At 45.8% G+C, this 24,754-nt stretch overlaps 1 protein-coding gene and 1 long non-coding RNA gene across 4 annotated transcripts in view; one reads left to right on the top strand and one right to left on the bottom strand.

Annotated features, from left to right (window-relative positions):
* LOC113453071 (ubiquitin carboxyl-terminal hydrolase CYLD-like) overlaps positions 1 to 9,701 on the top strand; it is a 32,547-nt gene extending 22,846 nt beyond the window's left edge. For both annotated transcript variants that reach the window (XM_087931832.1, XM_087931833.1), the window contains exons 13-15: positions 2,819 to 2,937; positions 5,247 to 5,454; positions 7,596 to 9,701. In XM_087931832.1, coding sequence (XP_087787958.1) covers positions 2,819 to 2,937; positions 5,247 to 5,454; positions 7,596 to 7,780 — 512 coding nt within the window. In that variant the 3' untranslated portion in view covers positions 7,781 to 9,701. The remainder of the gene's footprint in view (positions 1 to 2,818; positions 2,938 to 5,246; positions 5,455 to 7,595) is intronic.
* LOC148126494 (uncharacterized) overlaps positions 1 to 21,986 on the bottom strand; it is a 30,099-nt gene extending 8,113 nt beyond the window's left edge. Inside the window, exons 1-5 of one of the 2 annotated variants that reach the window (XR_015743336.1) lie at positions 17,228 to 20,316; positions 15,537 to 15,613; positions 14,171 to 14,275; positions 11,157 to 11,245; positions 7,980 to 8,047 (exon numbers count right to left, since the gene is read on the bottom strand). This is a non-coding gene — a long non-coding RNA (uncharacterized LOC148126494). Of the gene's footprint in view, positions 1 to 7,979; positions 8,048 to 11,156; positions 11,246 to 14,170; positions 14,276 to 15,536; positions 15,614 to 17,227; positions 20,317 to 21,715 lie in introns of those variants that run through there. The other variant, XR_015743337.1, reaches the window with a different exon arrangement.
* Between the last annotated feature and the right edge of the window lie 2,768 nt (positions 21,987 to 24,754).

The raw sequence follows: 24,754 nt of genomic DNA, 5'->3' as shown, positions 1-24,754 counted from the left end.
GAGATGATTGGCCCCTCTCCTAGGAGATCAAAGAAGAGCGAACGGGACGTGAGCTTTTGCGGGAAGCAGTTAGCTCATCGGGCCGATTCAAGCTCTGAAAAGTTCTTGTGGGAGTCTGTGCCAAGTTTGGCCTTGCCCTGCGTTTGGCCGTTCGTTCTCTGGCCGCCTTCCAAGTGCCGTAAGGTGGGGGTTTCTACGCCTTCCCCTGAAAGGCTGTTGGGGAAGCCTCGCCGGCCGTGAACGAACGTCATTCCCAGCCGTGGGAATTAAAGAGCTTTCGCCGGGAACTTAAGATCGTCTTTGATGCTTTCTAAGGAAGCCGACGCAAGTCAGAACGGAGACACAATGTGGCACACCTTAAAATGACTTTCCGAAGCCCGACTCTGGAGAGAAGGCCTGCCACCCACCAAACAACGTCACTATCCCAAGACAACAACAGTAGTAATATCACAACAGCTGCAGAATCCAAAAATGACAGGCTGTACAAAACTGGCACTAAAACTTTTTCTATCTACGTACAGGCAGTCCTCGATTTAGGACCACAGTTGAGCCTGACATTCCTGTTGTTAAGTGAGATGTTTTTGTTAAGGGAGCTTGGCCCCATTTGACGAACTTCCTTCCACGAATCACTGCAGTTGTTAAGTTAGGAGCAAGGTCATTAAGTGAATCTGGCTTCCCCGTTGACTTTGCTTGTCAGAAGGCCACAAAAGGGGATCCTGTGACCCCCGGGATGCAGCGACCGTCGTAAATATGAGCCAGTTGCCGGGCCTCTGAATTTCCATCACATGATCACAAGGAAGCTACAAGGGTCGCAAGTGTGAAAAATGGTCGTAAGTCACTTTTTTCAGGGGCGTTCTAACTTTGAACAGTCGCTAAATGAACTGCTGTAAGTCGAGGACTACCTGTACACACACACACACACACACACACACACACACACACACACACACAGAGTCCTCAACCTACGACCACAATTCAGCCCAAAATGAGTTTTGCCCTGTTTTACAACCTTTCTCGTCACCGTCAATAAGTGAATCACAGCGGTTCTTAAGTTAGTCGCACATTCGTGACATGAATCTGGCTTCCTCGCTGACTTTGCTGGTCAGAAGGTTGCAAAAGGGGATCGCGTCGACCCCCGGGACGCAGCAACCCCCTCAAAATACAAGTCAGTTGTCTGAATTTAACTCAGGTATGTGGTCCTGGGGATGGTGCTACGGTTGTAAGTGTGGAAAATGGTCCTAAGTCCCTTTTTTCAGTGCTGTTGTAAGGTCAAGCGGTCACTAAACGAATTGTTGCAAGTCGAGGGCTTGTATTAACCACAGTCCGTCTTGAATAGAGAGCAGAAAAAAGACTCCCGAGAGCTAACAAGGTTTAGAGGAGGAGGAGGAGGAGGAGGAGGAGGGGGGAAGGGACTCCCACCAACAGGAGAGGTGCCCAACCTTGGCAGCCTTAAGACCTGAGCACTTCCAACTCCCAGGATGCTTCAAAGTTGCCAAGGTTGGACGCACCCCTTCCCTAAGCCCTTGGCACGGCTGTATAGCCACGGAGAGTAAGGCCCAAACTGCAGGCCGGGCAGTGGCTGAACCCCTGGAATCCAGCCCGCATGGCTGAAGAGGGAACCGGCCTTGGGCCGGAAGTGTCCGCTCTCCATGGCTCAGGGAACATTGGAACGGTTGCGTTGACTGCTGCCCTGAAAGGAGGCATCTGTGTTGGGGAGGAGAGTTATTCTAGTTCTTATTGTTTCTACGTTGTGTTTTTATTATCTGTAAGCCACCGAGAGTTGCTGTGAGTGAGTAGGCAGCCGTATAAATTATCTGAGAGAGAGAGAGAGAGAGAGAGAGATCATAGATAGATGAGAGAGAGAGAGAGAGAGAGAGAGAGAGAGAGAGAGAGAGAGAATGATGGATGGGTAGATAGATAGATAGATAGATAGATAGATAGATAGATAGATAGATAGATAGATAGATAGATATAGATATAGATATAGATATAGATATAGATATAGATATAGATATATAATGATGGATGCGAGTAGGCAGCCGTATAAATTATCTGAGAGAGAGAGAGAGAGAGAGAATCATAGATAGATGAGAGAGAGAGAGAGAGAGAGATGATAGATAGATAGATAGATAGATAGATAGATAGATAGATAGATAGATAGATATAGATATATAGAGAGATAATGATGGATAGATAGATATAGATTGATAATCATAGATGGAGAGAGAGATATCATCAAACCTCAACTTTTTACTTTTACATAATAATATAAAATCGCCATTTTTATAACAACAAAACTAATCAGTAAAATCCAAAATTAAAGTTTCCTTTTTTTCCCCACAAGCACAAAGTCCAGATGTGGTTTCCAAGTAGAAACAAAAGTAATTCTGTTTTTTTCCCCCTTTAATCAGTCAGTCTCTGCTAATTCCATCAACTTTTGCAGCCATTTGTCCATTGTGGGAATCTTTTCCCCTTCCCTTCTCCTTCCCCTATTTTCCTCCTATTTTCTTTTGTGCTTTTGTATTTTATAACATAAACTAATTTAAAAAAAAAGTCCTCCGTATTTTTAGAGTAGTTGCCACGATGAGGCCTGGAGACTTGGCACGCCGCTGGTCTGAAAGGAGATTTTCCTTCCTTTTCCACTGACCCACCCAGATTTCTGCTTGGGGCCTCTGCGAGGAGGGATTTAGGCTTTGGACCGGTGAGATGCTTCGCATCTGTCTGGGGCAGCCAGGGGGCCTCCGAGGTCCTGGGTCGCTTGTGAATTGCAGGGGACGGGAGAAAGGTTCAGCCGCTGATTGTTGCCTTCGCACTTCAGGTCCCCGGGAGTGTTTCGTATGTGGAGATATCGCCACTCAGGAGTGCTCGGCGTGCTTCAAAGACAAGATGTTCGCTGGCACGGGGCTGAAGCAGTTTTGCGACTCGTGTTGCAATCAGGTGTGTGCGGTTGTTCTGTTTATTGCGTTGAGGAACGCTGTCCAAGATCCAGGCCAGGCCATTCAGACATTCAAGTCGGGTTCATTTTTACCAAATCCCCAACAAATCCTTGCCTAGCTGGTCTACCATTGCTCGGTGGAGTTGATTTGGTCAAAGGTGGAACAATTTAGGGCAAGGGCACAATTGAGGGTACGACCTTGGCAATTTGGAGTCTGTTCTGCCCCCGGCTTCCCCAACAGCACGAAGCCGACTCCTTGTCCTGATAAACCCCTTTTATTTCGTTTGGGGTGAATTCCTCTCCAGCAAAGTCCTGGCCAACAGTCTTTCATGAGATTTCACAAGTACAGACCTTTATCAGGCTGGGTGAGTTGCCAGGCCGATAGCTTCCAAACGCCACACAGCAATGACTTGGCGAGAAGTCAGGAACAGATCTTCACCCTAATGAATTGAACTCATTGGCTCCTGCAAAGGCCCCTCCCCTTTCTCTTCTCTTTTATTTCCTCTGGGAGGGGCCATTCACCATCCACCTGAGCCTTTACTCCCAAGTCGACCCTTGTTCCTTAACTTTTCCCTTCTCCTGGCAGCTCTGTGCATGCGCACATCAGGAACAGGCTCCAGCTGTTCTTCTGCCCCACTGATCTCTGACTCTGAAGGCAGCTGATAACTGTGGGACGGCCCCGGCCCCACCTCTGCCTCCGACGCAGAGCCCTCATCCGAGCCTTCCCCAGACTTCAGGACTGGCCCATTGTCTTCCCCAACCTCCTCACTGTCCGAATCTGCTGCCAGCTCCACTGGCCACTGACGGGCCAGAACAAAGACCGATGGACTTCGGTTCCCAGAATTCCCCAGCCAGCTGTGATGTTATGCTTGCTAGGGAATTCTGTGAGTTGAAGTCCACCGGTCTTAAAGTTGCCAAGGCTAGAAATCCTGATTTAAAACTTCCTTGCCAAATTCTGCAGTCTTGAAATGAACAGAGGACGATGCGATCTCTACATAGTGTAGAGTTAAACACACATCTTTTTGCATATTTGACTGCAGGCTTAATATCATTTGTAGTAGTTTACAGATATTTTTTTTTTTAAAAAAGGAGGATACGGCAGACGTAGTCGGTCAACGTTTTTGAACAATGTCAAAACAACGGCAGCTTCTAAACGTTTTCTGTAGACAGCTAAGAAGCACTGAACTCTGGTTTGGGATATTACTTTTCCCCCCCAAACGTTCCTAGCATAGAAATATTCTTGGGTTTCTTTGTATGTTCTGCGTGTTTGAGAGCTTCCCTTCCTATTCTCAGTAATATTCAAGCGTGTGAACTGCGAAGGCCATCGTTATCTTTCTTTCTTGCAATTATTTTGGGGTTGATCTGAAGACGGGTGTTGGGAGGGCTGTCTTGTTAAGAAAAATCAACCGCATTTCAGCTTCGGTTTATTCAGTCACAAGTCTTTTTTCAGTTTAGGCGTCATCGGATCCTGTAATCAGATCAAATGATATCTATGGAGATTCTCCGTCCTCCAGGTCATGGCTGTCCCAAAGGAGCTTTTTTTCTTTCTTTCCCAAGAGGCAACTGGACTCCTTGCAGACGCAGCTGGTCATTTGCATCCTTTTAGAGGGTCATTGAGGCCACTTGGATGTTTGTCTCTGACCTCGGGATCACCTGAGTGGTGCAAATGGGTGCGGAGCCGCCTTGGAACTGCTGAAAGGACTGCATTGTAGTCACACCCACTTGCACCACTCAGATGACCCTGAGAACACAGGTAAACCTCCAGGCGGACTCAACGACTCTCCAAAAAGGATGCAAAAGACTAGCTACCTGCAGTTCTCTCCTGGAGAATTCTGGGAGTTGAAGTCCCCAAGTCTTAAAGGGGCCAAGTTTGGAGACCCCTGTTCTAAGGTCTCCAATTCTTCCATTAGTCGAAGGCAAAAGGCCTCCTTTCCTTTCATCCCAGCCATCACCGGGAATCAATGCTCAATTAACTAACTAGGTTCTCATTGCTTTCTTTTAACAACGAGAGCGAGTCTTCCTCGCCCGCCATTGTGCAACCTCTTACCCTTTTACAAGAAGACCCCTGAGGTAAATGTTCTGACAGGACAATTGGCATGAAGACCTTTTATCCATTGAATGGGCCTTACAATCTCCCATTACAAACCTTCCTCTTTTAGGTGTCTTGCTGATTTCATTCTCCGTCTCACAAGCAGCCAGAGTGTTTTGTCCAAGGGAAGCTCTGTGTGTGTGTGATTGTGTCAATACTGTGCCCCAGGATCAAGGTCTCCTGCCTAAGAAACCTCACCAGTGTCCCCTCACTCACTTCCAGGCTCACTCCCATTATGAGCGAAGAGGCCACCAGACGGCCAAGCTGTGCGTCCCCAAGGAATTCGCTCGGGACAGGATGCAGGTGCCCCGGGAGAAATTGGAGCTCTTTGCCGTCCTCTGCATTGAGACCAGCCACTACGTGTCCTTCGTGAAATACGGGCCAGAGAAAGAGAACTGGATGTTCTTCGACAGCATGGCAGACCGACACGGTGCGCCGTTCGTTCGTTCATACATTCGTTCATTCGTTCGTTCATTCATTCATTCATTCATTCATTCATTCATTCTCTGCCTTTATTTGTAAGTAAGGCGAAGCAGCAAACGTGTCGAATACTTTTTCTTCCACCTATTTTCCCCATAGCAACAATCCTATGAGGTGGGTTGGACTGAGAGAATGAATCACCCAACCAGCTTTCCTGTGTAAGGTGGGATTAGAACTTAGCATCTCCCTGCGATTGGAACAGAGTCACCTAGTTGGCTTTCATGCCTAAGGCAGGACTAGAACTCACTGTCTCCCAGTGATCCACTCAAAGTCGTCCAGCCAGCTTTCGTGTCTCAGGTGGGACTAGAACTCCCAGTCTTCTGGTAATTGGCTCAAAGTCACTGGCTGGCTTTCATGCTTAACGTAGTGCTAGAACTCATCGTCTCCCAGCGATTGGCCCAAAATCACCCAGCTGGCTTTCATGCCTGAGGTGGGACTAGAACTCATTGTCTCCCAGCGATTGGCCCAAAATCACCCAGCTGGCTTTCATGCCTGAGGTGGGACTAGAACTCATTGTCTCCCAGCGATTGGCCCAAAATCACCCAGCTGGCTTTCATGCCTGAGGTGGGACTAGAACTCATTGTCTCCCAGCGATTGGCCCAAAATCAACCAGCTGGCTTTCATGCCTAAGGCAGGACTAGAAGTCACCATCTCCCAGTGATCCACTCAAAGTCGCCCATCCAGCTTTCGTGTCTCAGGTGGGACTAGAACTCCCCGTCTTCTGGTAATTGGCTCAAAGTCACTGGCTGGCTTTCATGCTTAACGTAGCGCTAGAACTCATCGTCTCCCAGCGATTGGCCCAAAATCACCCAGCTGGCTTTCATGCCTGAGGTGGGACTAGAACTCATTGTCTCCCAGCAATTGGCCCAAAATCACCCAGCTGGCTTTCATGCCTGAGGTGGGACTAGAACTCATTGTCTCCCAGCAATTGGCCCAAAATCACCCAGCTGGCTTTCACGCCTAAGGCAGGACTAGAACTCACTGTCTCCTAGTGACTGGGCCACAGTCATCCAGCTGGCCTATATGCCTAAGGCAGGGCTAGAATTTCCCCCGCTGCTTCTTTCTAGCCTGCTGCATTCAACACTAAACTAAACAGATAAAAAGATTAACTGAGTTGGAAGGGATCTTGTAGGTCATCTAGTCCAACCCCCCACCGAAGCAGGAGACCCTACAACATTTCTGACAGGTGGCCATCTAATCTCTTCTTGGGAGCCTCCAGGGATGAAGCTTCCACAACTTCTGAAGGCAACTTCTGTTCCAGGGGTGGATTGTTCTCCCTGTCAGAAAGTTTCTCCTTATTTCCAGGTTGAATCTCTCCATGATCAGTTTCCATCCATTGTTCCTTGTCTGGCCTTCAAAGGTGCCGTGGACCCCCTCCTCCTCTCTGTGGTAGCCCCTCAAGTATTGGAAGACTGCTATCATGTCTCCCCTGGTCCTTCTTTTCCTTAAACTAGACATGTCTTCTGTCCATCCATGGTTTGCTCAGATTTCTTTCTTTCTTTCTTTCTTTCTTTCTTTCTTTCTTTCTTTCTTTCTTTCTTTCTTTCTTTCTTTCTTTCTTTCTTTCTTTCTTTCTTTCTTTCTTTCTTTCTTTCTTTCTTTCTTTCTTTCTTCCTTCCTTCCTTCCTTCCTTCCTTCCTTCCTTCCTTCCTTCCTTCCTTTCTTTCTTTCTTTCTTTCTTTCTTTCTTTCTTTCTTTCTTTCTTTCTTTCTTTCTTTCTTTCTTTCTTTCTTTCTTTCGCTTTAGAAAATAGCTTGACCCTGTGGCAGCCCCTCAAGTCTTGGAAGGCTGCTCTCCTGTCTCCCCTGGTCCTTCTCTTCCCTAGACCAGCCAGGCCCAGTTCCTGCAATCGTTCATCGTATGTTTTAGCCTCCAGTCCCCTCATCCTCCTGGTTGCTCTTCATACCTGTCTGGGCCAGGGTTTCTGCTTCATTGGGTCGGATTGGGGCCCCCATGTTCAGTTCGAATGCTGGGGTGCCTGAGGGCGTTGGGGGTGATCTCTGGAAGGTGGCCCCCCCTTCCACCAGGCAAGCCAAAATGCCTCAACGCCTGACCCTCCCATCTCTCTCTCTCTCTCTCTCCTCCGCTCAGGTGACAAGAACGGCTACAACATCCCCACGGTGACGCTGTGCCCGGAGGTGGCCAAATACCTGGAGATGCCCGTCTCGTCCTTGGCCATGGAGCGGCCCCGGGACATGGAAGGGGTAGCCAAGCGCCTCTTTTGCGACGCCTACATGTACATGTACCAGAGCAAGAAGATGGCCCTTTATAAATGACACCCCCGCCCGCCCAGCTTCGTGTCCCCAGAACGAGCAAACCTCCGGGTCTTTCCCGCAGCTCTTCTTTCCTGCTCTGCTTCTCAGGGGCTAAAGGAAGGCAGCCCTGCCCAGCCAGAAGCCTCTGCGGCCGAGTCTCCCCCAGCCCCCAACCCCGCACTGACCCACAGGGTGGCCGGAAGAGCATGTCACAACACACCTCTCTTCTCTCCCCACTTGGCTTGTCATCTTCAGACTGACGCACCTTGGTCTTCCTGTGGACCCCAGCTAGGAACACAGAAGCTGAAGGTCAGATTTGGGGACAGAGAGACTGGGCTGTACCCCTGAAGCAGGAAGCCCCCCCCACCCCGCCCCATATTCCGGCCCGGTCTGCTTCCGCACAATCCGAGGAGAGATCCCTCTTCCTGAACAGACTGGATGGGGGGGACTTAGCTTCGCGGACAAGGAAGGCTCACGAACTGTGCTGTGACTTTGGTCTAGGAGTCCCGAGTGACCAAAAAGTCTCTGGCTCTCTTTGCACATGGCCCTTTTTAAATGCTCCCCGGGCATTAGGGCGCTTAAAAAAAAAAAAAAAAGACATTAGGGGGCTCCAGGCTGAAGTTTCTTGCTAAGTGTCTCAGGTTGGACCAAGAACATTTTACTCCAATCTTAGGGGACGACGATGGCGGGGAACGGACCTCACATTTATTGTTTTCCATTTTCCATTTTTGATGAGGCCACACTGTGTACAATCAGCTCCCAACCAAAGCCAAAGAGGGCAGCAACTTTGGGACTTCAAGCTGCCTTGCCTTTGATTGAATTAATTTTAAAATTATTAATTGAATGATTTCAATCTCGCTGCCCCAGCAGCACATTCAGAAAAGCACCTGGGCTCCTTAGCTAATTTCTGTTTTCTGATGCAAACAAATACATCCCTGGATTTGCCTATGAAAATTCTACACAAGCGACTTTTCCTATGTCAGCCCTATATATCTATATATATTTTTTTTTTCCTGCGGGCTGTTCTCTTTTATCAGCTCCTCCAGTTTGAATTCCCATCTCTTAAGTGCCAAGGTTATGAAAGATTCTTCTTGAAATACCAGCTACGAAAACCCTTTGACTGAAACCCTTTAAGGCTCAGTTATGTGGGGTTTGCACAATCATTCCTCCCACTGATCCCCGGTTCCCTGCTCACCCCGAAACTACAACGGCTTATTTTCTCTCCCGGTAAATCCTAGGAAAGAAATCTAGCAGGGGGGAAAGTGCCTCATCCACATTGCTGGGTGCGTCAATTTCAGCTCTTTAACCGAAAGCACTTTTCTCTCGTCTCTGAGGAGATCCCATAATGTAGTATCTTGTCAATGAAATTTCTTGCACTTCAGATTATGGCACTTTTCAAAACCATTTCACCTCTTGGGGGTGAAAATAATACTTGGTAGTCATACTTGGGGGGGGGAAATCGAAGCTCTTGGCACATTGGCAAGCTAATTACTGCAATAAGGAGGGGGCATTTATACTGCAACTATCTTGGTTTTATTTTGGTTGTGAGTTAGACTCGGTTTGTTTGCTTGGAATATTGTTCCTAAAAATACTGTGGATGTGTAGTTTTTGTAAGTTATGTTGGTTTGATCCAGGGGTGCCGAACCTTGGTAACTTTTTAAGACTTGTGGACTTCCAAACTCCCAGAATGGCTGGCTGGGGAATTCTGGAAGTCCACAAGACTTAAAAAGTCAGCGTGGACTTTTTAAGCGGCATATTCAATGCTTCTTGGCCTTTCAAAAAAGAAAAAGAAAAAACCCATATGCTGAATTGTATTATCTCCATCTTTTCAGCCTGTAACTCTTTGCTTTCATCTCAGGAAAAAAAAAACAAAGAACTTTTTGTATTTGTGACGTCTCTCTAAAAAAACATGTCTTCCAATAGAGCCTTATTTTTAACTTGATTTCTGTGTTTGCCTGTTATTCTCCTAAAAAAACCAAGGTCCGAATATCAGAACAGACCTGGAAGGGACCTTGGAGGTCTTCTAGTCCAACCCATCGCTCAAGCAGGAAACCCTCTGCCACTCCAGACAAGTGATTGTCCAGTTTCTTCTGACAAACCTCCAGCAACGGAGCACCCACCACTTCTGGAGGCAACTTCTGTTCCACTGGTTAATTGTCCTCCCTGTCGGGAAATTCCTCCTTAATTCCAGGTTGCTCCTCTCCTGGATTGGTTTCCACCCGTCGTTTCTTGTCCTATCTTTTGGGAAATCCGTGGACCCTCTCCTCTCTCTCTTTGGGGCAGCCCCTCAAATACTGGAATAGTGCTATCCTGTGTGTCCGTCCCCCACCGTCCTTCTTTTCTCTAGACCAGATATAACCTTCCAACGCTGGTGTTTTCGTCTCTCCTTAATCATCCTAGTTGCTCTTCTCTGCATTTTTCCCAGCCTCAACATCTTTCTTGTAATGTGGGGACCCAAACTGGATGCAGTTATTCCAGGTGTGGCCGTACTAAGGCTTTACAAAGTGGTGCTAATACTTCCTTTGTTCTTGATTCTACACCTCTCTTTATACACCAAGGATTGTATTGGCTTTTTTGGGGGGTGGGGTTGGCTGCTGAATGAAATTGACGAGGGAAGAGAGTCCCTAATTCCTCGCCCTTGGCACTGCTGGCTTTTTATTTCTCCTTGACTGTTGATGTGGAAAGCGACGAGCGCATAGGATACGACTAAGACCGTTGGGCTTTGACCATTTGACATGTTACCTTAGGCTGCGTAAGTCAGTAGCCCTTCCTAGGGCGTTTACAAGGCAATCAATGCACGACCTTTAATCCATCACGGACCTTACCATTCCAGGTAGTCCTCGACTTACGACCACAACTGAGCCCAACATTTCCCTTGCTAAAGCTGAGCCTGGGCCCAGTGTGCGCACGCGCAGAGCTGCCAGAGGAAGGGAACAGCTAAGGAACAAGGGTCGACTCAGGAGTAAAGCCACAGGTGGACGGAGAATGGGCTCTCCCAGAGGGAATCAAGAGGAGTGAAAGGGGAGTGGTGTTTGCAGGAGACAATTAGTTCATTTAATTAGTGTGAAGGTTTGTTCCTGACTTCTTGCCAAGTAATTGCTGCTACAGCGTGGCGTCTGGAAGATATCGGCCTGGCAACTCTCCAAGCCTAATAAAGGTCTGTAGTTGTGAAATCTCACGAAAGACTGTTTTGCTGGAGAGGAGTTCACTTTAAACTAAATAAAAGGAGTTTTACTGGAATGAGGAGCCGGCTTCATGATCTTGGGAAACCTCGGTCAAAACATCTACAATCCTCCTGTGGTCTCCTCTTTCAGGACACGGCAGCCTGACCCTGTCCGGCCTCCGACTCAGAGGCTGCCACGCCTGATGCCTTTTCTGGAAGGACCACAAAACTCACCTTGGCGTTGATGATTTCAATGTGGAGCAGCAGAGAAGCCAACTCCAGATCCTCACTGTAGCTGTTCTTCAACGGCACCGACCGGTAGCCTGTGGACAAAGGTGGACAATCAACTTCCAAAGGCAAGCAAACGATCTCCAGGGAGTCCTCAAGGACTATCTGTAGACCGAGGACTACCCACAAATTTCTGTTGCAATGCAACACGTTCGTTAAGGGAATTCTGCCCCATTGTATGACCGATCTTGCCAGTGTCAACTCCTAAAACATTTTGTATACACGTTTTATAGTTGTCAACAGAAAGAAGCGGGGGGCAGTTTCAAAGAGAAAGCGGCAGTGTGGAATCGAAAGTACATTCCATTCATATTTTCTTCAGAGACTGATTAGAGGACTGAAGCTTCTGCCAGCAAAAATCTTAATTGGAGAGCATGATTGATGACTCTTGGCTACGGACGTGTTTCATTGGATGATACACCCAGAGGGGTTGCGGGGGAAGCAGGATCAAGGGTGACAGTGAATTACGTATCTCAGAGTCAGCTACGCCCAGGCTAATGGCGGCAACTTAACTTCAAATAAATCCTTTCAGGTTTTGGGAGGGTGTCTCGAGGCTCATGATTTAATTGGGGTAACTGCCGGAATCCTGACAGACGACACATTTCTCTCACCACAGGCCCAGGTGCGTGAATACAGGTAATCCTTCACTTACGACCCCAGTTGCAACCGGAATTTCCATTGCTAAGCAAGATGGTTGTGAAGAGAGTTGGGTCTGATTTTACGACCTTTTTTTGCCATGTTTGTTAAGCGGATCAGGGGTCGTTAAGCGAATCCAACTTTACCCACTGATTTTGATCATCAGAAAGTGGCTGGGGAGTTTGGCCAGAATGCTGCAACAGTGACCAATACATGCTGGTTGCCAAGCACCCAGATTTTGATCAAGTCAATCAATCAGAGTACAGCTGGAAGAGACCTTGGAGGTCTTCTAGTCCAGCCCTCTCCTGCTCAAGCAGGAGACCCTACAACGTTTCGGAGAAATGGCTGTCCAGTCTCTTCTTAAAATCTGTGATGACCCAGGGTGGGATACAAAACAAACACAGTCAGAGAAAACAGGTGAAGCCCCTTGGATTCCCCCTCTTTGCTTCCAAGCTCCGAATATTCCTGACGGAAGACAAAAAAACTCCCACACAAACAGTTACAAGAAGAAGGAAAAAAGCCACACAAACCAGGCAAGAAAAGGGCTGGAGGACGTCCACAGATAACACACACTGGGAAGGACGCCAAACTCAGAGAGGAACCATAAACTAGCGATAGTTCCACGTTTTGTTTCCAGCGTTCGTACGCAGGTCCGTCCTCTTATCCCGTTGTCACAGCTGCAGCCCATGAAGGGGATCAAGGCCCCCTCCTCCCAAGAAGACCACATCTCTCCCTTATCCCCTCCTCCCTGCATGCCCTAGGATGGATAACGGATGGGCCTGGATCCTCCCCTGACTGCCCAGCCGGCCTCTGCCCTTCCCTAGCCTCCTCCACAACCTCCGGAGCCCCACTCCCACTCCCTGTCGGCTGTTCCTCCTCTCCCTCGGAGTCCGTCTCCACCAGGGGCAGGACAAAATTTACAACTTCTGGGGGGGCTAGCAGTTCCCCTGGTTAATTGTTCTTGAGGATCAATTCAATTAGACCAAGATGGTACTTCCACACAGCGCGGATTAATTAGCCCGTCGTGCAGCCATCATCCCCAAACAAAGTTGCCTGCGATGCACTTTAGTTCCTTTCCTTTTGGGGGCACGTTGGTCTGATTTGTCCGTTCCTTGGCAAAGCGGTGGCCCTGCAGGGCACTAGCCAAGAATAAACCCTAAATGTCCTTTTGTAGGTGTCCGAAGGGCTTTTAAACAAAAGAGACAAAAACCAGGGGAGGAAAATCATCAAAGCTTTAAGTCGCGAACCCCAAGATCTAAAGGGACGTCCAGAAGCAACGGGTGGAAACTAACCAAGGAGAGAAGCAACCTGGAACTAAGGAGAAATGTCCTGAGAGTGAGAACAATTAGCCCGTGGAACTGCTTGCCTCCAGAAGTTGTGGGCGCTCCATCCCTGCAGGTTTTTAAGAAGAGGTTGGACATCCATTTGTCTGGAGTGGTCTGGGACAGTAGTCACCAACTGGTGGGCCAGGGACCACTGGTGGTCCGCGAGAAAATTTTGGTGGTCCGCAGAGAAGTGTTTCCCCCCAAAGCAATTAATCCAGGCTGCGCGGGAACACAAGGCTGCTCTGCCCACATGGCCTGCGGGAACACAAGGCTTGCGTCGCTTGTATTGTGAACAACACGAGGGAGTGAGGGGAGGGGGGAAAGGGAGGAGGGGGGGACTTGCCCCATGCACCTCATGCGCCTGGCCTGGCCACTGGGCCGCTTCTCTCCGCTTCTTCCTTCTTCTGCTTCTGGCTGCACGCAAGGAAAGCAGCCAAAGTCTTTCCTTCTCTCCCCCAGAGTCTGCCAGAAATGAGTCTTTGGGACCCTGCAAGGCCTCCTGCTCCAAGAGGCATGACAAGTCCCACAGAGACTCCTTTCTGGTGGAGTTTGGGGGAGAGAAAGAAAGACTTTCGCGGCTTCTGCTGCTTTCCTTGCATGAAGCCAAAAGTCTCTCCCTCTCTCTCTCTCTCTCCCCTTGAGAACGGAGCTGGAGACAGTATCCTGCGATCCCAAATAAAGAACGCTCAATTGGTAGGAAAAACGGGGTGGGGGATTTTCCAGCAGACATTTTGGGGGGATTTTCCCAGGGGGTCTCCGGTCCGCGGGATTTAAAATGATGAGTTTGGTGGTCCCTGAGGTCCAAGAGGTTGGCGACCCCTGGTCTAGGGTCTCCTGCTTGGCCAAGGGGGTCGGACTAGAAGACCCCCAAGGTCCCTCCCACCTCGGTAATTCTGTTATGTTTGGGGGGCCTGACTCCCAGAGGTGAGGTTCCTGGCTACTTTGGGGTTACCCAGCAAAGGTAGCTTGAAGTTCCTCCCTCCAAAGTCATCTGAGACTCACCATCCCCCATCCTGCTTGTCAACGTTATGGATGATGGCTTGTTTGCAGAAAGAGAGCTCGTCCTCTCGCTGGGCTTTGTAGTCGTACAAGGCCTTTACGGTACACTGCAAAGGGAAGGGAAAAAGAAGCTTGGAAAAAGGGAGTCCTTGACTTACGACCACAATTGAGCCCAGAATTTTATGGCGCTAAGTGAGAACTCTGGGAAGGGAGCCTTGCCCTGCTAAATGACTTTTCTTGCCCCCGTTGTTGAGTTAGTCAATGCAATTGTTCAATGAGTAACCTGGTCATTAAGTGAATCTGGCTTGCCCCCGTGGACTTTGCTTGTCAGAAGGTCGCAAAAGGGGAATCGCGGGACATTCGAACCGTCATAAACATGAGTCAAATATCCAAATTTTGGTCCCATGACAATGGAGATGCTGCAACCGTTGTAGGTGTGAAAAATGGTTATAAGTCACTTTTTTCAGTGCCATTGTAGCTTTTAGCGGTCATTAAACGAAGTAGTGTCAACTCATAAGTTCTATTTTTAATTGTAACGATGAGAAGAGAGCAAAATCCATAAATTGAGAATCTAATATGGGAATCTGTAGAATAGAATATTCTTTATTGGCCAAGTCTGATTGTACACACAACGAATTTGTCTTGGTGCAAATGCTCTCAGTGCATATAAAAGAAAAGATACATTCATCAAGAGTCAAGAATCATCCGGTACGACACAGTCACAGGATATAATAAGCAATCAAATCAGATAGATAGATAAATAGTCATAGGGTACATGAGCAATCAGATGATAGATAGATAGATAGATAGATAGATAGATAGATAGATAGATAGATAGATAGATAGATAGATAGAAAAAGAAAGAAGAAAAGAAAAGAAAGAAAAAGAAAGAAAGAAAGAAAGAAAAAGAAAGAAAGAAAGAAAGAAAGAATACAATTCTTTATTTGCCAAGTGTGATTGGACACCCAAGGAATTTGTCTTGGTGCAAATGCTCTCAGTATACATAAAAGAAAAGATACATCTATTCTATCCTATCGATTCTATATGGGAATCTATGGGAAGTCTCCATCATACAGGTCATGGTTGTCCCAAAGGTGCTTTTCCCCAAAAATTTCCTGTTTTTTTTTTTTTTGTTTCCTTGAAAAGGTTTCGTTTCCCATCCAAGAGTCTTCCTTCAGTTCTGAAGTAATGTAATTGTATATTCTGAAGAACTGTAGAAGCTTCTCATATGGGAAGTGAAACGTTTTCAAGAAAAAATAAATAAATAGGAAAGCCCAATTGGCTTTTGCAAAAAGCACCTCGGGGAGAAGATGGCTAAAACCACAACACACAAAATGCAGAAATAACCCCCCAGCTTCGCCCACTTAGCCTGGCCATGGGCATCTTGTTGGCTTCCACGTAGAAGTGAGGACTCCTCACCTCATACAACGCCCCATAATCCAGCTCCTGTCAAAGAGATTTATGACTAAAAACCTGGCCCCATTTCTGAACGCAAGGTTTTTCCATCCTAGCAACTTCAAGGAGAGTGGACTTCAACTCCCCAGTTATTAAGAAAATCATGGACTGCTGAAACGAGTAAACTGACGTTTGAGATTAGAGAGCAAGAAGATAAGCAATTTTATATGATATGGGATTTGTTTTATCAATGGTTGGACAAAAAGACATGAGGTAATGTAACCGATTAGATAATTTTGTAATGGAAGTTTAATAGATCAATATAAAATATAATATAGATATATATAACCATTGGATGAAAGTACAATATAAATTTCACAAAAAAATCTGGAATAGCTCGCATAAAATGATGGAATAAATAGTTTAGTCATGGATGATTCATAATTGATAAATATATAAGCATATGTTTGGTTTGACAATGTAAAATTTCTATAAACTGAGTAATGACTATGAAAGAATAGCACAAAAGATTTGTAACCAACTGACACACTGTAAGCATACAAGATGGAAGATGGTTTTTGTTTGTATATTTTTGTCTTAAAAGTAAAAACCTTTATATAAAAAAAGAACAGGAAAATGGACATGTGATATCCAAGACATCCATCACATGGCAATGAATTGAGGTTCTCTCAAGTCCACGTTTAGCACAGCTCCTGATAGAGGAATTCCCCTTCTATTTTAATCACCTGGGTTTCTCTACAAAGGATGCAGAATGCAATTCAGGGTTGGTATGTTTTCCTGTCATTTGTCCCCAAAAAGGGTTCGTGGAGGCTCACCACTCTTAAATGGATGCATCTCCTTCCTCGTCTCCTGAATACTTGGGAATAAAATATTAAACAAGCATTCTGGGGAAAGTCCTCCTCCCTTGGGTATTTTGTGGCTTCATCATCAAGGTCCAAACTTGGTCACGTCCACAGGAGAGCCCTGTTCTACCAGCTTCTCCTTCCCCCTTTCTACAAAGAAAGTTCTTCTCCCAATCTGGGGTGCTCCTAGGATAGACGAGACCCCCCATTCTAAGCTTTCCAGGCACCCCATAGAGCAGGGGTGTCAAATTTGAGGCTGTGGGTCATATCCAGCCCATGGAGTGCTTAGATCTGGCCTGTGGGACCAACCTGGAAACAGCAAAGGACCAGCACGCACTGCCTCTGCCAGAAAAAATGGAGGTTGGGGGGTGGATGCGGCCCTCCCATACCCTGTTTTCACTGGCAGAGGACTGCAGGAGGCTGTCACGGCCAAACACAGGGCACGGGGGAGGTCATGTGTAGAGATTAATGATCTGTATTTCACTATTTTCTAATTAATGTATTACTTCTAATTCATTTATACGACACCTCATCAACTTGCAGAGTCCCCTTTCTTAATTCTTAATTAACCATTATCTCTATGTCTTTTAAACCAACAATTTCTTTTCATTTTTGTTTGATTTCCATATTTCCTTGTTTTCTGATCCTGTTTCTTATTGTCTCTTTTTCCCTTCATTCTCCCCGTCTTTTTTTTACTCCCATTTTTGTCCCCCTCCCTTTTAAAAACTCCCTTCTGCAATTCCCTTTTTTGCTGTTTCCTTTTACTTTGTTTGATTTTCAAAATAAACCCTTTTTTGATTACCATTTCAAACCTCCTATTTTTAATTCTCCTTCTTTTCCCCCTTCACTTTAATTTTTGTTGTTTCAAATGTCCATTAAAGATGGCCTCTTCTTTAATCAGCTCCTCTTCATCCGGTATTTCATGCTGTTCTTCATGCTCTAAAATCGCCATTTCTAAAAATTATAAGGTAGGGCAAAGCAGTTTGCCTTCTTCTTGCAACATCCCCTTTCATGTTTCTAAGTTCCAGTTTTACATGTAATTCCAAGAGCAGTTCTGCCATTTTTCACTTCTATCCAGTAACTTGATTCAACCAAGATCTATAAAATTTATATCCAAGGATCAGATTTTTATTAATTTCCACTTTAGGTTTTCAAGAAACATCTCATAGTTCAGCGTCCATAGATTAAAGTTTATACCAAGATTACCAAAAAATCCCAAGATAATTTCTTCCTGCTTTTTTCTTTGTTTTAATGTTCAATATTCCACTTTCATTTTCCAGGGTCTCTATTTTATTGTATCATCATTTCAGTTGTTTTGTATCAAGTGAGTCCTTGAAAGAACCAGGCTTTTAAAAAGAAAAAAAGAAAAAAAAAGGGAAACAAGCAATCCCTTTTGGCGCTAGATGGCACTCTCCGTTGTGTCCATTTTCTCTCACTTTTTCTCTCTACTTCGGGCTTTTAAAGTTCAAGAGTTCCGGGAAGTCCAAATATCAATTACTCTTTTTAATTTTTTTCCCCTTGACACATTCAAGTAAAGCTTTAATTATGCCTGTTTAGTGTCAGAGTCATATATTTATCCAGTATAAACAAGAATCTTCTTCCGGCTTCTTCCTTTCAGGATTCAAAGCCATTTTAAGCTGTCAATCATTTCCTTTTTCACTTCTTTATTCGCCGCTTCAATTAACTCTCTTTTAAAAAATAAATAAATTTAATTCCATTTAATTCTATTTGATAATTGCACCTGATTCTCCTGGTTCCTGTGCCATCCTCTTCTTTGCTGCTCCTGCACGATCTTCTCCCAGCCAGCTTACCCCTTCAGGGTGGCCACATTGGTCATCGCTACAGCCACCTTCAAAGGGGAGTATTTGGCAAGCCAAGGAGGGGAGATGCGGCTCCCCTCGACCCAGCTGGTGGTCTCCCCCTTCTTCACCACCTCTGTGGGGTGGTCCCGTTGCCAAATCAGTATGATCGGGGCCCTCCAATGGGAGAGCATGAACCAAAACAGCGGACAATTCTGGGCTTCGCTCCATCAGAGAAGGAGTCTAACCAGAAGTATGAGTCCTTCATTTTGTTAAGCTAGACATACCCAATTCAGGAACTGTTCCTTACATGTTTCAACCTCTAGTTCCCTAATAGTCTTTGTTGCTTTTCTCTGTACTCTTTTGAGAGTCTCAACATCTTTTTTACATTGTGGAGAACAAAATTGGATGCAATATTCAAAGTGTGGTCTTACCAGGGCATTATAAACTGATAGTAACACTTCACGTGATCTTGATTTTATCCCTCTGTTAATGCAGCCTAGGACTGCCTTGGATATTTTGGGCAACTGCAGCACACGGCTGGCTCAAATTTAAGTGATTATCCACTAGCGCTCCAAGATTCCTCTCACAGTTACTGCTGTTGAGCCAGGTACCTTCCACGTTATACCTGTGCATTTGTTTTTTCTTGCCTAAACGTGGAACCTGAGTTTTTTCACCATTGGAGTTCGTTTTGTTAGATAGCGCCCAATGTTCCAGTCTGTCAAGGTCCTTCTGAATCTTAACTCTCTCTTCTGCAGCATCAGCTATTCCTGCCAGCTTGGTGTCATCTGCAAAATTTATTTTGAAGATCTTACATGGAAAATCAACACAACCCAGAAAGGCCCAACAAAGATTCCATTTCCTTAGGGTTTTGCAAAAGAATAAAGTGGAATAATAGCAATGAATTTTACTGCTCCATGATAGAAAGCGTCCTCACTTATAGCCTTACGGTGTGGTGTTCTGGATTGACAGCCACAGATAGAAAGACATTACAGAGGGTGGCGAGACAAAACATCGTGGGCTGTTCCCCGATACCACTAGATGACCTTGCTAGGGCTCGCTGCCTTAGAAGAGTGGGGAAACTTCTCAGGGACGACTCACATCCCGCTCGGCACTTCTTCACTCTCCAACCATCGGGGAGGAAGTATAGAAGCTTAGCCAGCCGCACCAACAGGCTGAAGAACTGGGAGCTGTCAGACTTCCGAACGGAAAATAATGTCATGTCAGCATAGTAGGATAGACTTGCAGGGCCGGTGCATTGTGCAGGAAGGTCACATGCTGTAATAAGATTGGGACTGGACCTCAAGGGTGAAAATATATTGGCTTAAGATTCGGGCATGGCTGGAAGAACTGACAAATCAAAAGATCCAGTTTAACCCAGAGACCTTTCTATTGGGAATGTCAGAATCGTCATGGGACAAGAAGCATCAGCATTTAATATTACATATTATCCCAGCGGCTAGGATACCTTTTGCCCAAACCTGGAAATCAACAATGGCACCCACAAATCTGGCACTAATCAATAACATTCACCAAAGTGCAGAAATGATTAGATGAACCATGTTACTAAAAAATAAGGAAGAAGGAGATTGCTTTACCATATGGAATATAGGGTGCAAATGGCTGAGTCAAAAGGAAGTAACGATGTTTAGTGAAATTCTAAGGAAAAACAGGAACAAGGACGAATATGTATATAGTTATGTATATATGTAAAGTAATATAAATAAACGTGATATTGCAATGCAATAATAATACAAATAAGTAAGGACTTAGTAAATAACTTATAAGTATATTTGTAGTAAATGAACTTAACTGACACTAACAGATATGTACACGGTTATGATAAGGCTGAAAAATGTGAGAACATATTTCTCTTTTATAATTTTATTTTGAAATCTTGAATAATGATATTAATAGCAAAAAGAACATTAAAAAAAAGGTTGGCACTGGGTTAGGGACTTCTATCCTCCCCCTGAGTTGTGTTGGGAGGGTTTGTGTGCACGAAGGGATGCTCAGCCAGTATCATTAAACACATGCTGTACTCTGACCATAACGCCCACTCTGCCCACTCTCCCTGCCCCACACAGTCACTCCTCACCTCCCCGGCATAGTACGCGGTGTGGCTCCTCACGTCGACCAAGCGGTCTCTGCTCTACAGCTGGCCTGCCTTCCAACATGGTCCCTGTGGCCCAACTGAACGCCCCTGATCTGCCTGCCTGGGTAAGAAAGCCTGCAAGACTTACTAACGCCTCTGTCTCTGGCCTCCAGCTGGCCTGGCTTGCTTCGCCACAGTGGCTGCATCCCAGGCAGCACCGGGAATCTGCCTGGCCGCCGTGGCTGGGAGAGCGCTCTCCCCGTGGGTGGGAAGCCACATGGCTGTGCTGGCAAGGGGAACAAATTCCCCCAGGATTTCTTGGCCTCCCTCATTTCCAGCTCCTTCCCATTTCTAACCACCATGCGTAGAGAAACGAAAGCTGGGGGCGGGGGGGGGGACTAAAAATATCCACTCAGTCAATTCCAACTTCTCCCAAAAGAAAAAGACCTCACAAAGTTTAATTGAATTCAAAGATTTTTTTTTCTATTACACAGGTTAATACAGTGGTTCCCAAACTTTTTCAGTCCACCGCCCCCTTGGTGCTACAAACTCATCCTCGGTGCCCCACACCCAGGGGTGGGATTCAAATTTCTGTGGGTGTGGTCTAATTTGGGGGTGTGGCTGTGGCTTGCTGGTCATGTGATTGGTTGGGGGTGGCTTGCTGGTCACATGACTGGCTAACATGGCTTGCTGGCTGGGCATAGCTTGCTGGTCACATGATTTATGCCACCAGAAAAAGACTGAATTCACCAATTATCACATTAAACAAGAGGAAAACCTTCTACGCACCAATTCCACCCCCGCTTTGTACAATTTTGTAAACAACAAACTAAAAGACTCAAGGTCCATCCACCCCTGATAGGACCTAATGGCAAAGATTGCAACGACAACACCATTAAAGCCAACCTCTTTAACACATTCTTTGGCTCGGTATTTGTAAACAGCAATGGATCATGCCCAGTATTTCCTAACCGAACCACAGAAAACTACAATGATCTAATACATATCGATTTTACAGAAGACAATGTTGAAAAAGCACTACGCAATCTAAAACCATCTCTATCTATTGGACCGGACGGAATATGTGCCTACTTCTTAAAAAAGCTATCCACTGCCGTAGCCGAACCTCTAAGCATAATCTTTGAAAAATCAAACATTTGCTAGACCAATACTCGAATACAGCTCATCAGTCTGAAACCCACATGACGTATCTGATATTAGCACAATTGAGAAAGTCCAGAAATATTTCACAAGAAGAATTCTCCAATCCTCTACTCGTTGTAGAATACCTTATTCCACCAGACTTGAAATTCTAGATCTAGAAAACCTTGAATTACGCTGTGTACAGTCTTATCTCTAAGTATGGTATATAAAATCATACATTTCAATGTTCTACCTGTCAATGAATACTTCAGCTTCAAGCATAACAACACAAGAGCACACAATAGATACAAACTCCAACTTAACCGCACCAAACTTGATTGCAGGAAATACGACTTCAGCAACAGAGTGGTCAATGTCTGGAATACTCTTCCTGACTCTGTGGTTTCTTCCCCAAACCCCAAAAACTTTAACCTTAAACTGTCTACTATTGACCTCACCCCTTTCCTAAGAGGTCTGTAGGGGGCGGGCATAAGTAATGTACAGATAGTTAAATTCCTTGTTCCCCCTCAGCTTTGATGGAGCTTAAGACCTCGGTTTAAAATTAATCTTGGTGGATTTCCAAAGTCAAAAGAGATTAAGAGAGATGTTTACCTATCTTTGCTCATCCAAAACAAACATCGGGCATTGTGCAATATTATCATACTATCCACATTGTCTCTCACAGAGAACCTTCAGGAATAAGGAATAAGAACTGGCATTCATTCATTTGGCTCCTGGTTAAAAAAAATGGCACGGTTCCAATACAACCATGAATGTGTTCCAGATAGTACCTTTTGCCACTAACCCACCAGATATTTTGTTTTTTAAGGTTGGGATATTGGATAATGTTTCACAAACTGCAAATTCCCCACTTTCCTCCTGAGTCACTTTACTTATCATTTGGTGGTACACCAGTTGAGTCTGTCTCCCAACCAAGAAACCCTTATGGTCTCCCTTCTTGACTGTTGCAGTCTTTCAGCAAATCTTTTAATTCTCAGACCTTGTGTCCCTCCAAGCTCAATGGAATTGAATCCATGTGGAGGGAGGAATGCAGTGGGGTACCCCAAGGCTCTTTCTTAGGCTCCCTACAATTCAACTTCTTCACCAATGATTTGGATGAGGGGATAGAAGGGGAATTCATCAAATTTGCAGATGACACTAAGCTGGCAGGAATAGCCAGCACTCCAGAAGATAGGCTCAAGATCCAGATGAATGTCAATAGACTGGAACTCTGGGAGCCATTCAGCAAAACGCAATTCAGTGGTGAAAAAAAGTAAGGTTTTACAGTCAGGCAACCAAAATCAAATGTACAGATACAGATGAGGTGAAACCTGGCTCCATTGCAGAAACTGCAAGAAGGATCTTGGAGTCCTAAACCTAACCCACCAGATACCTAAACCTGAGCCAGCTGTGTGCTGCAGCTGCCAAAAAGACCAACACAATCCTAGACTGCATAAATGGAAGGATACAATCCAGATTGTGTGAAGTATTATTCAGACTTTATTAAAGCCTTAATAAGACCTCGCTTAGAATACAGCATCCAGTTTTGAAATTTGCCATGTTGAGACTCACTGCTATTCTCTCTTGAACCTGGCTCTCCAGCCCCCACAAGGTGGGGTACAGGTATATATCTTCTACCATCCTGGACTGCACTTTGAAGGCTGCAGAGCACATTGCAAGATGAAAGCTTTGCTACTTGCTTTGTTGTGGGTCGAATTCCTGTTCAGGGATCCAGGTAGGATCCCAAACCTTTGATCTGAGTTGGGGATTTTATAAGCATTTATTTATAAATTTTATTGGCTGCCCATAGTACCATAGAGTATCTCTGGGTGGCTTACACTTAAATTCCCATTAAAACATAAACATTAAAACTCAAACATTAAAACCAAAGAGACACTTGAAGGGCGGGGGTGGAGTTGGGTGGAAGTGGGTCTGTTATTGCTCAGTTGACCTCCTCCATTGAGCTGACCCACCATGGGGCTCCCAAGTAGACCGGCAAGGCCACCTCTTTAGGCCCGTATGAAAAGATAGAAGGGTTGAGGCCAACTTCACACTGGGAGTGGCAAGGTTTTCGGGAGGGTAGGAGTTACAGCAGGGAAACCCTTGCTGCTGGACTCCACCACTTGGAATATTGGGCCAGAGGACGGGACCTTCAGGGTGCCCCCTCTCCTGGCATCTGTGGCATGGGCTAATTCCAGTGGGGTGGGTGACCCGACTCCTTCCCACGAAGGGCTTTAAAAGGGATCACCAATACTTTGAATTGGAAGGAGAAGCAGACTGGTAACCAATGCAGCTCATGGAGCAGTGGGGTCACACGGGCCGTTCTTGGCCCCCGCAAAATAGCCTGCACCGCCCCACTCTACAGCAGCTAGAACTTCCGAATGCGCTTCCTGTGTCTGTGTTATTTGTGGGACTGCCTCTTCCCAATGAAATCAGTGTCCCTTCCCAATGAAATCTGTCCCTCCCATCATACCCAAGAGAAGAGGCCTGTTGTGGGTGCAGTCTGCTAAGGAGCTCCATCTGGTGGGACCCTGGAGACGGGACCTTTCTGCCATGCTTCCACAGAGGAAGAGAGTTGGGATAACCCCTCCCAGGAATCTCCCAGGATATATCCGCTAGGAGGAGGGAAGGAAGGGTTCCATCTGGCAAGATCCTTCGAGGAATTGTCACCTATCACTCCTGCATAATTGTTTTGCCACACAGACATAAGATGACTGGAGGAGCTTTTGGTTGTCAGGCTAAGACTAAGGATGGACAAGAGCAATTCAGCCAGAGCTCAGTGATGTATTTCCTGACTCACAATACAGAGGATCCTCCCAGGTGGAGCCCTTCCTCCCCTCCTCTTAGCGGATATATCCTGGGAGATTCCAGGGAGGGGTTATCCCAAATCTCTTCCTCTGGCTCTTATATTCTCTGAGCTGCAATGCCTCTTGTCTCTACACACAGAAATGCTCTCGCACACAGACACACACAGAGACATAGACACAAACACAAGGAAAGACTACATCATTTTTAATCTCTCTCCCTCTCTCTCTATATATAGATGTTTTATTAATACATTTTCTTTTTACATGACACGAGCTGGATCCCCATGCTTCATGAAGAAACTATGTGAACGGGCTATGCAAGATAAATTCGGTTCACAATCTGTTGGCTCAATGGTGGTCAATGATTGAAACACATAAGGGTTTCCTTTCCATTCCATTCCATTCCTTTCCTTCTTTCCCTTCCCTTCCTCCTTTCCTTACCTCCATTCTCTTCCTTTCCATTCCATTCCTTTCCTTTATTTTCC

The sequence above is a fragment of the Pseudonaja textilis genome, chromosome 3, assembly GCF_049901715.1.
Source record: "Pseudonaja textilis isolate UNSWEBS1 chromosome 3, rPseTex1.2, whole genome shotgun sequence".
Taxonomy (NCBI): domain Eukaryota; kingdom Metazoa; phylum Chordata; class Lepidosauria; order Squamata; family Elapidae; genus Pseudonaja; species Pseudonaja textilis.
Note: the sequence above shows the minus strand (reverse complement) of the source record. Positions and strands in the feature narration are given on the sequence as shown.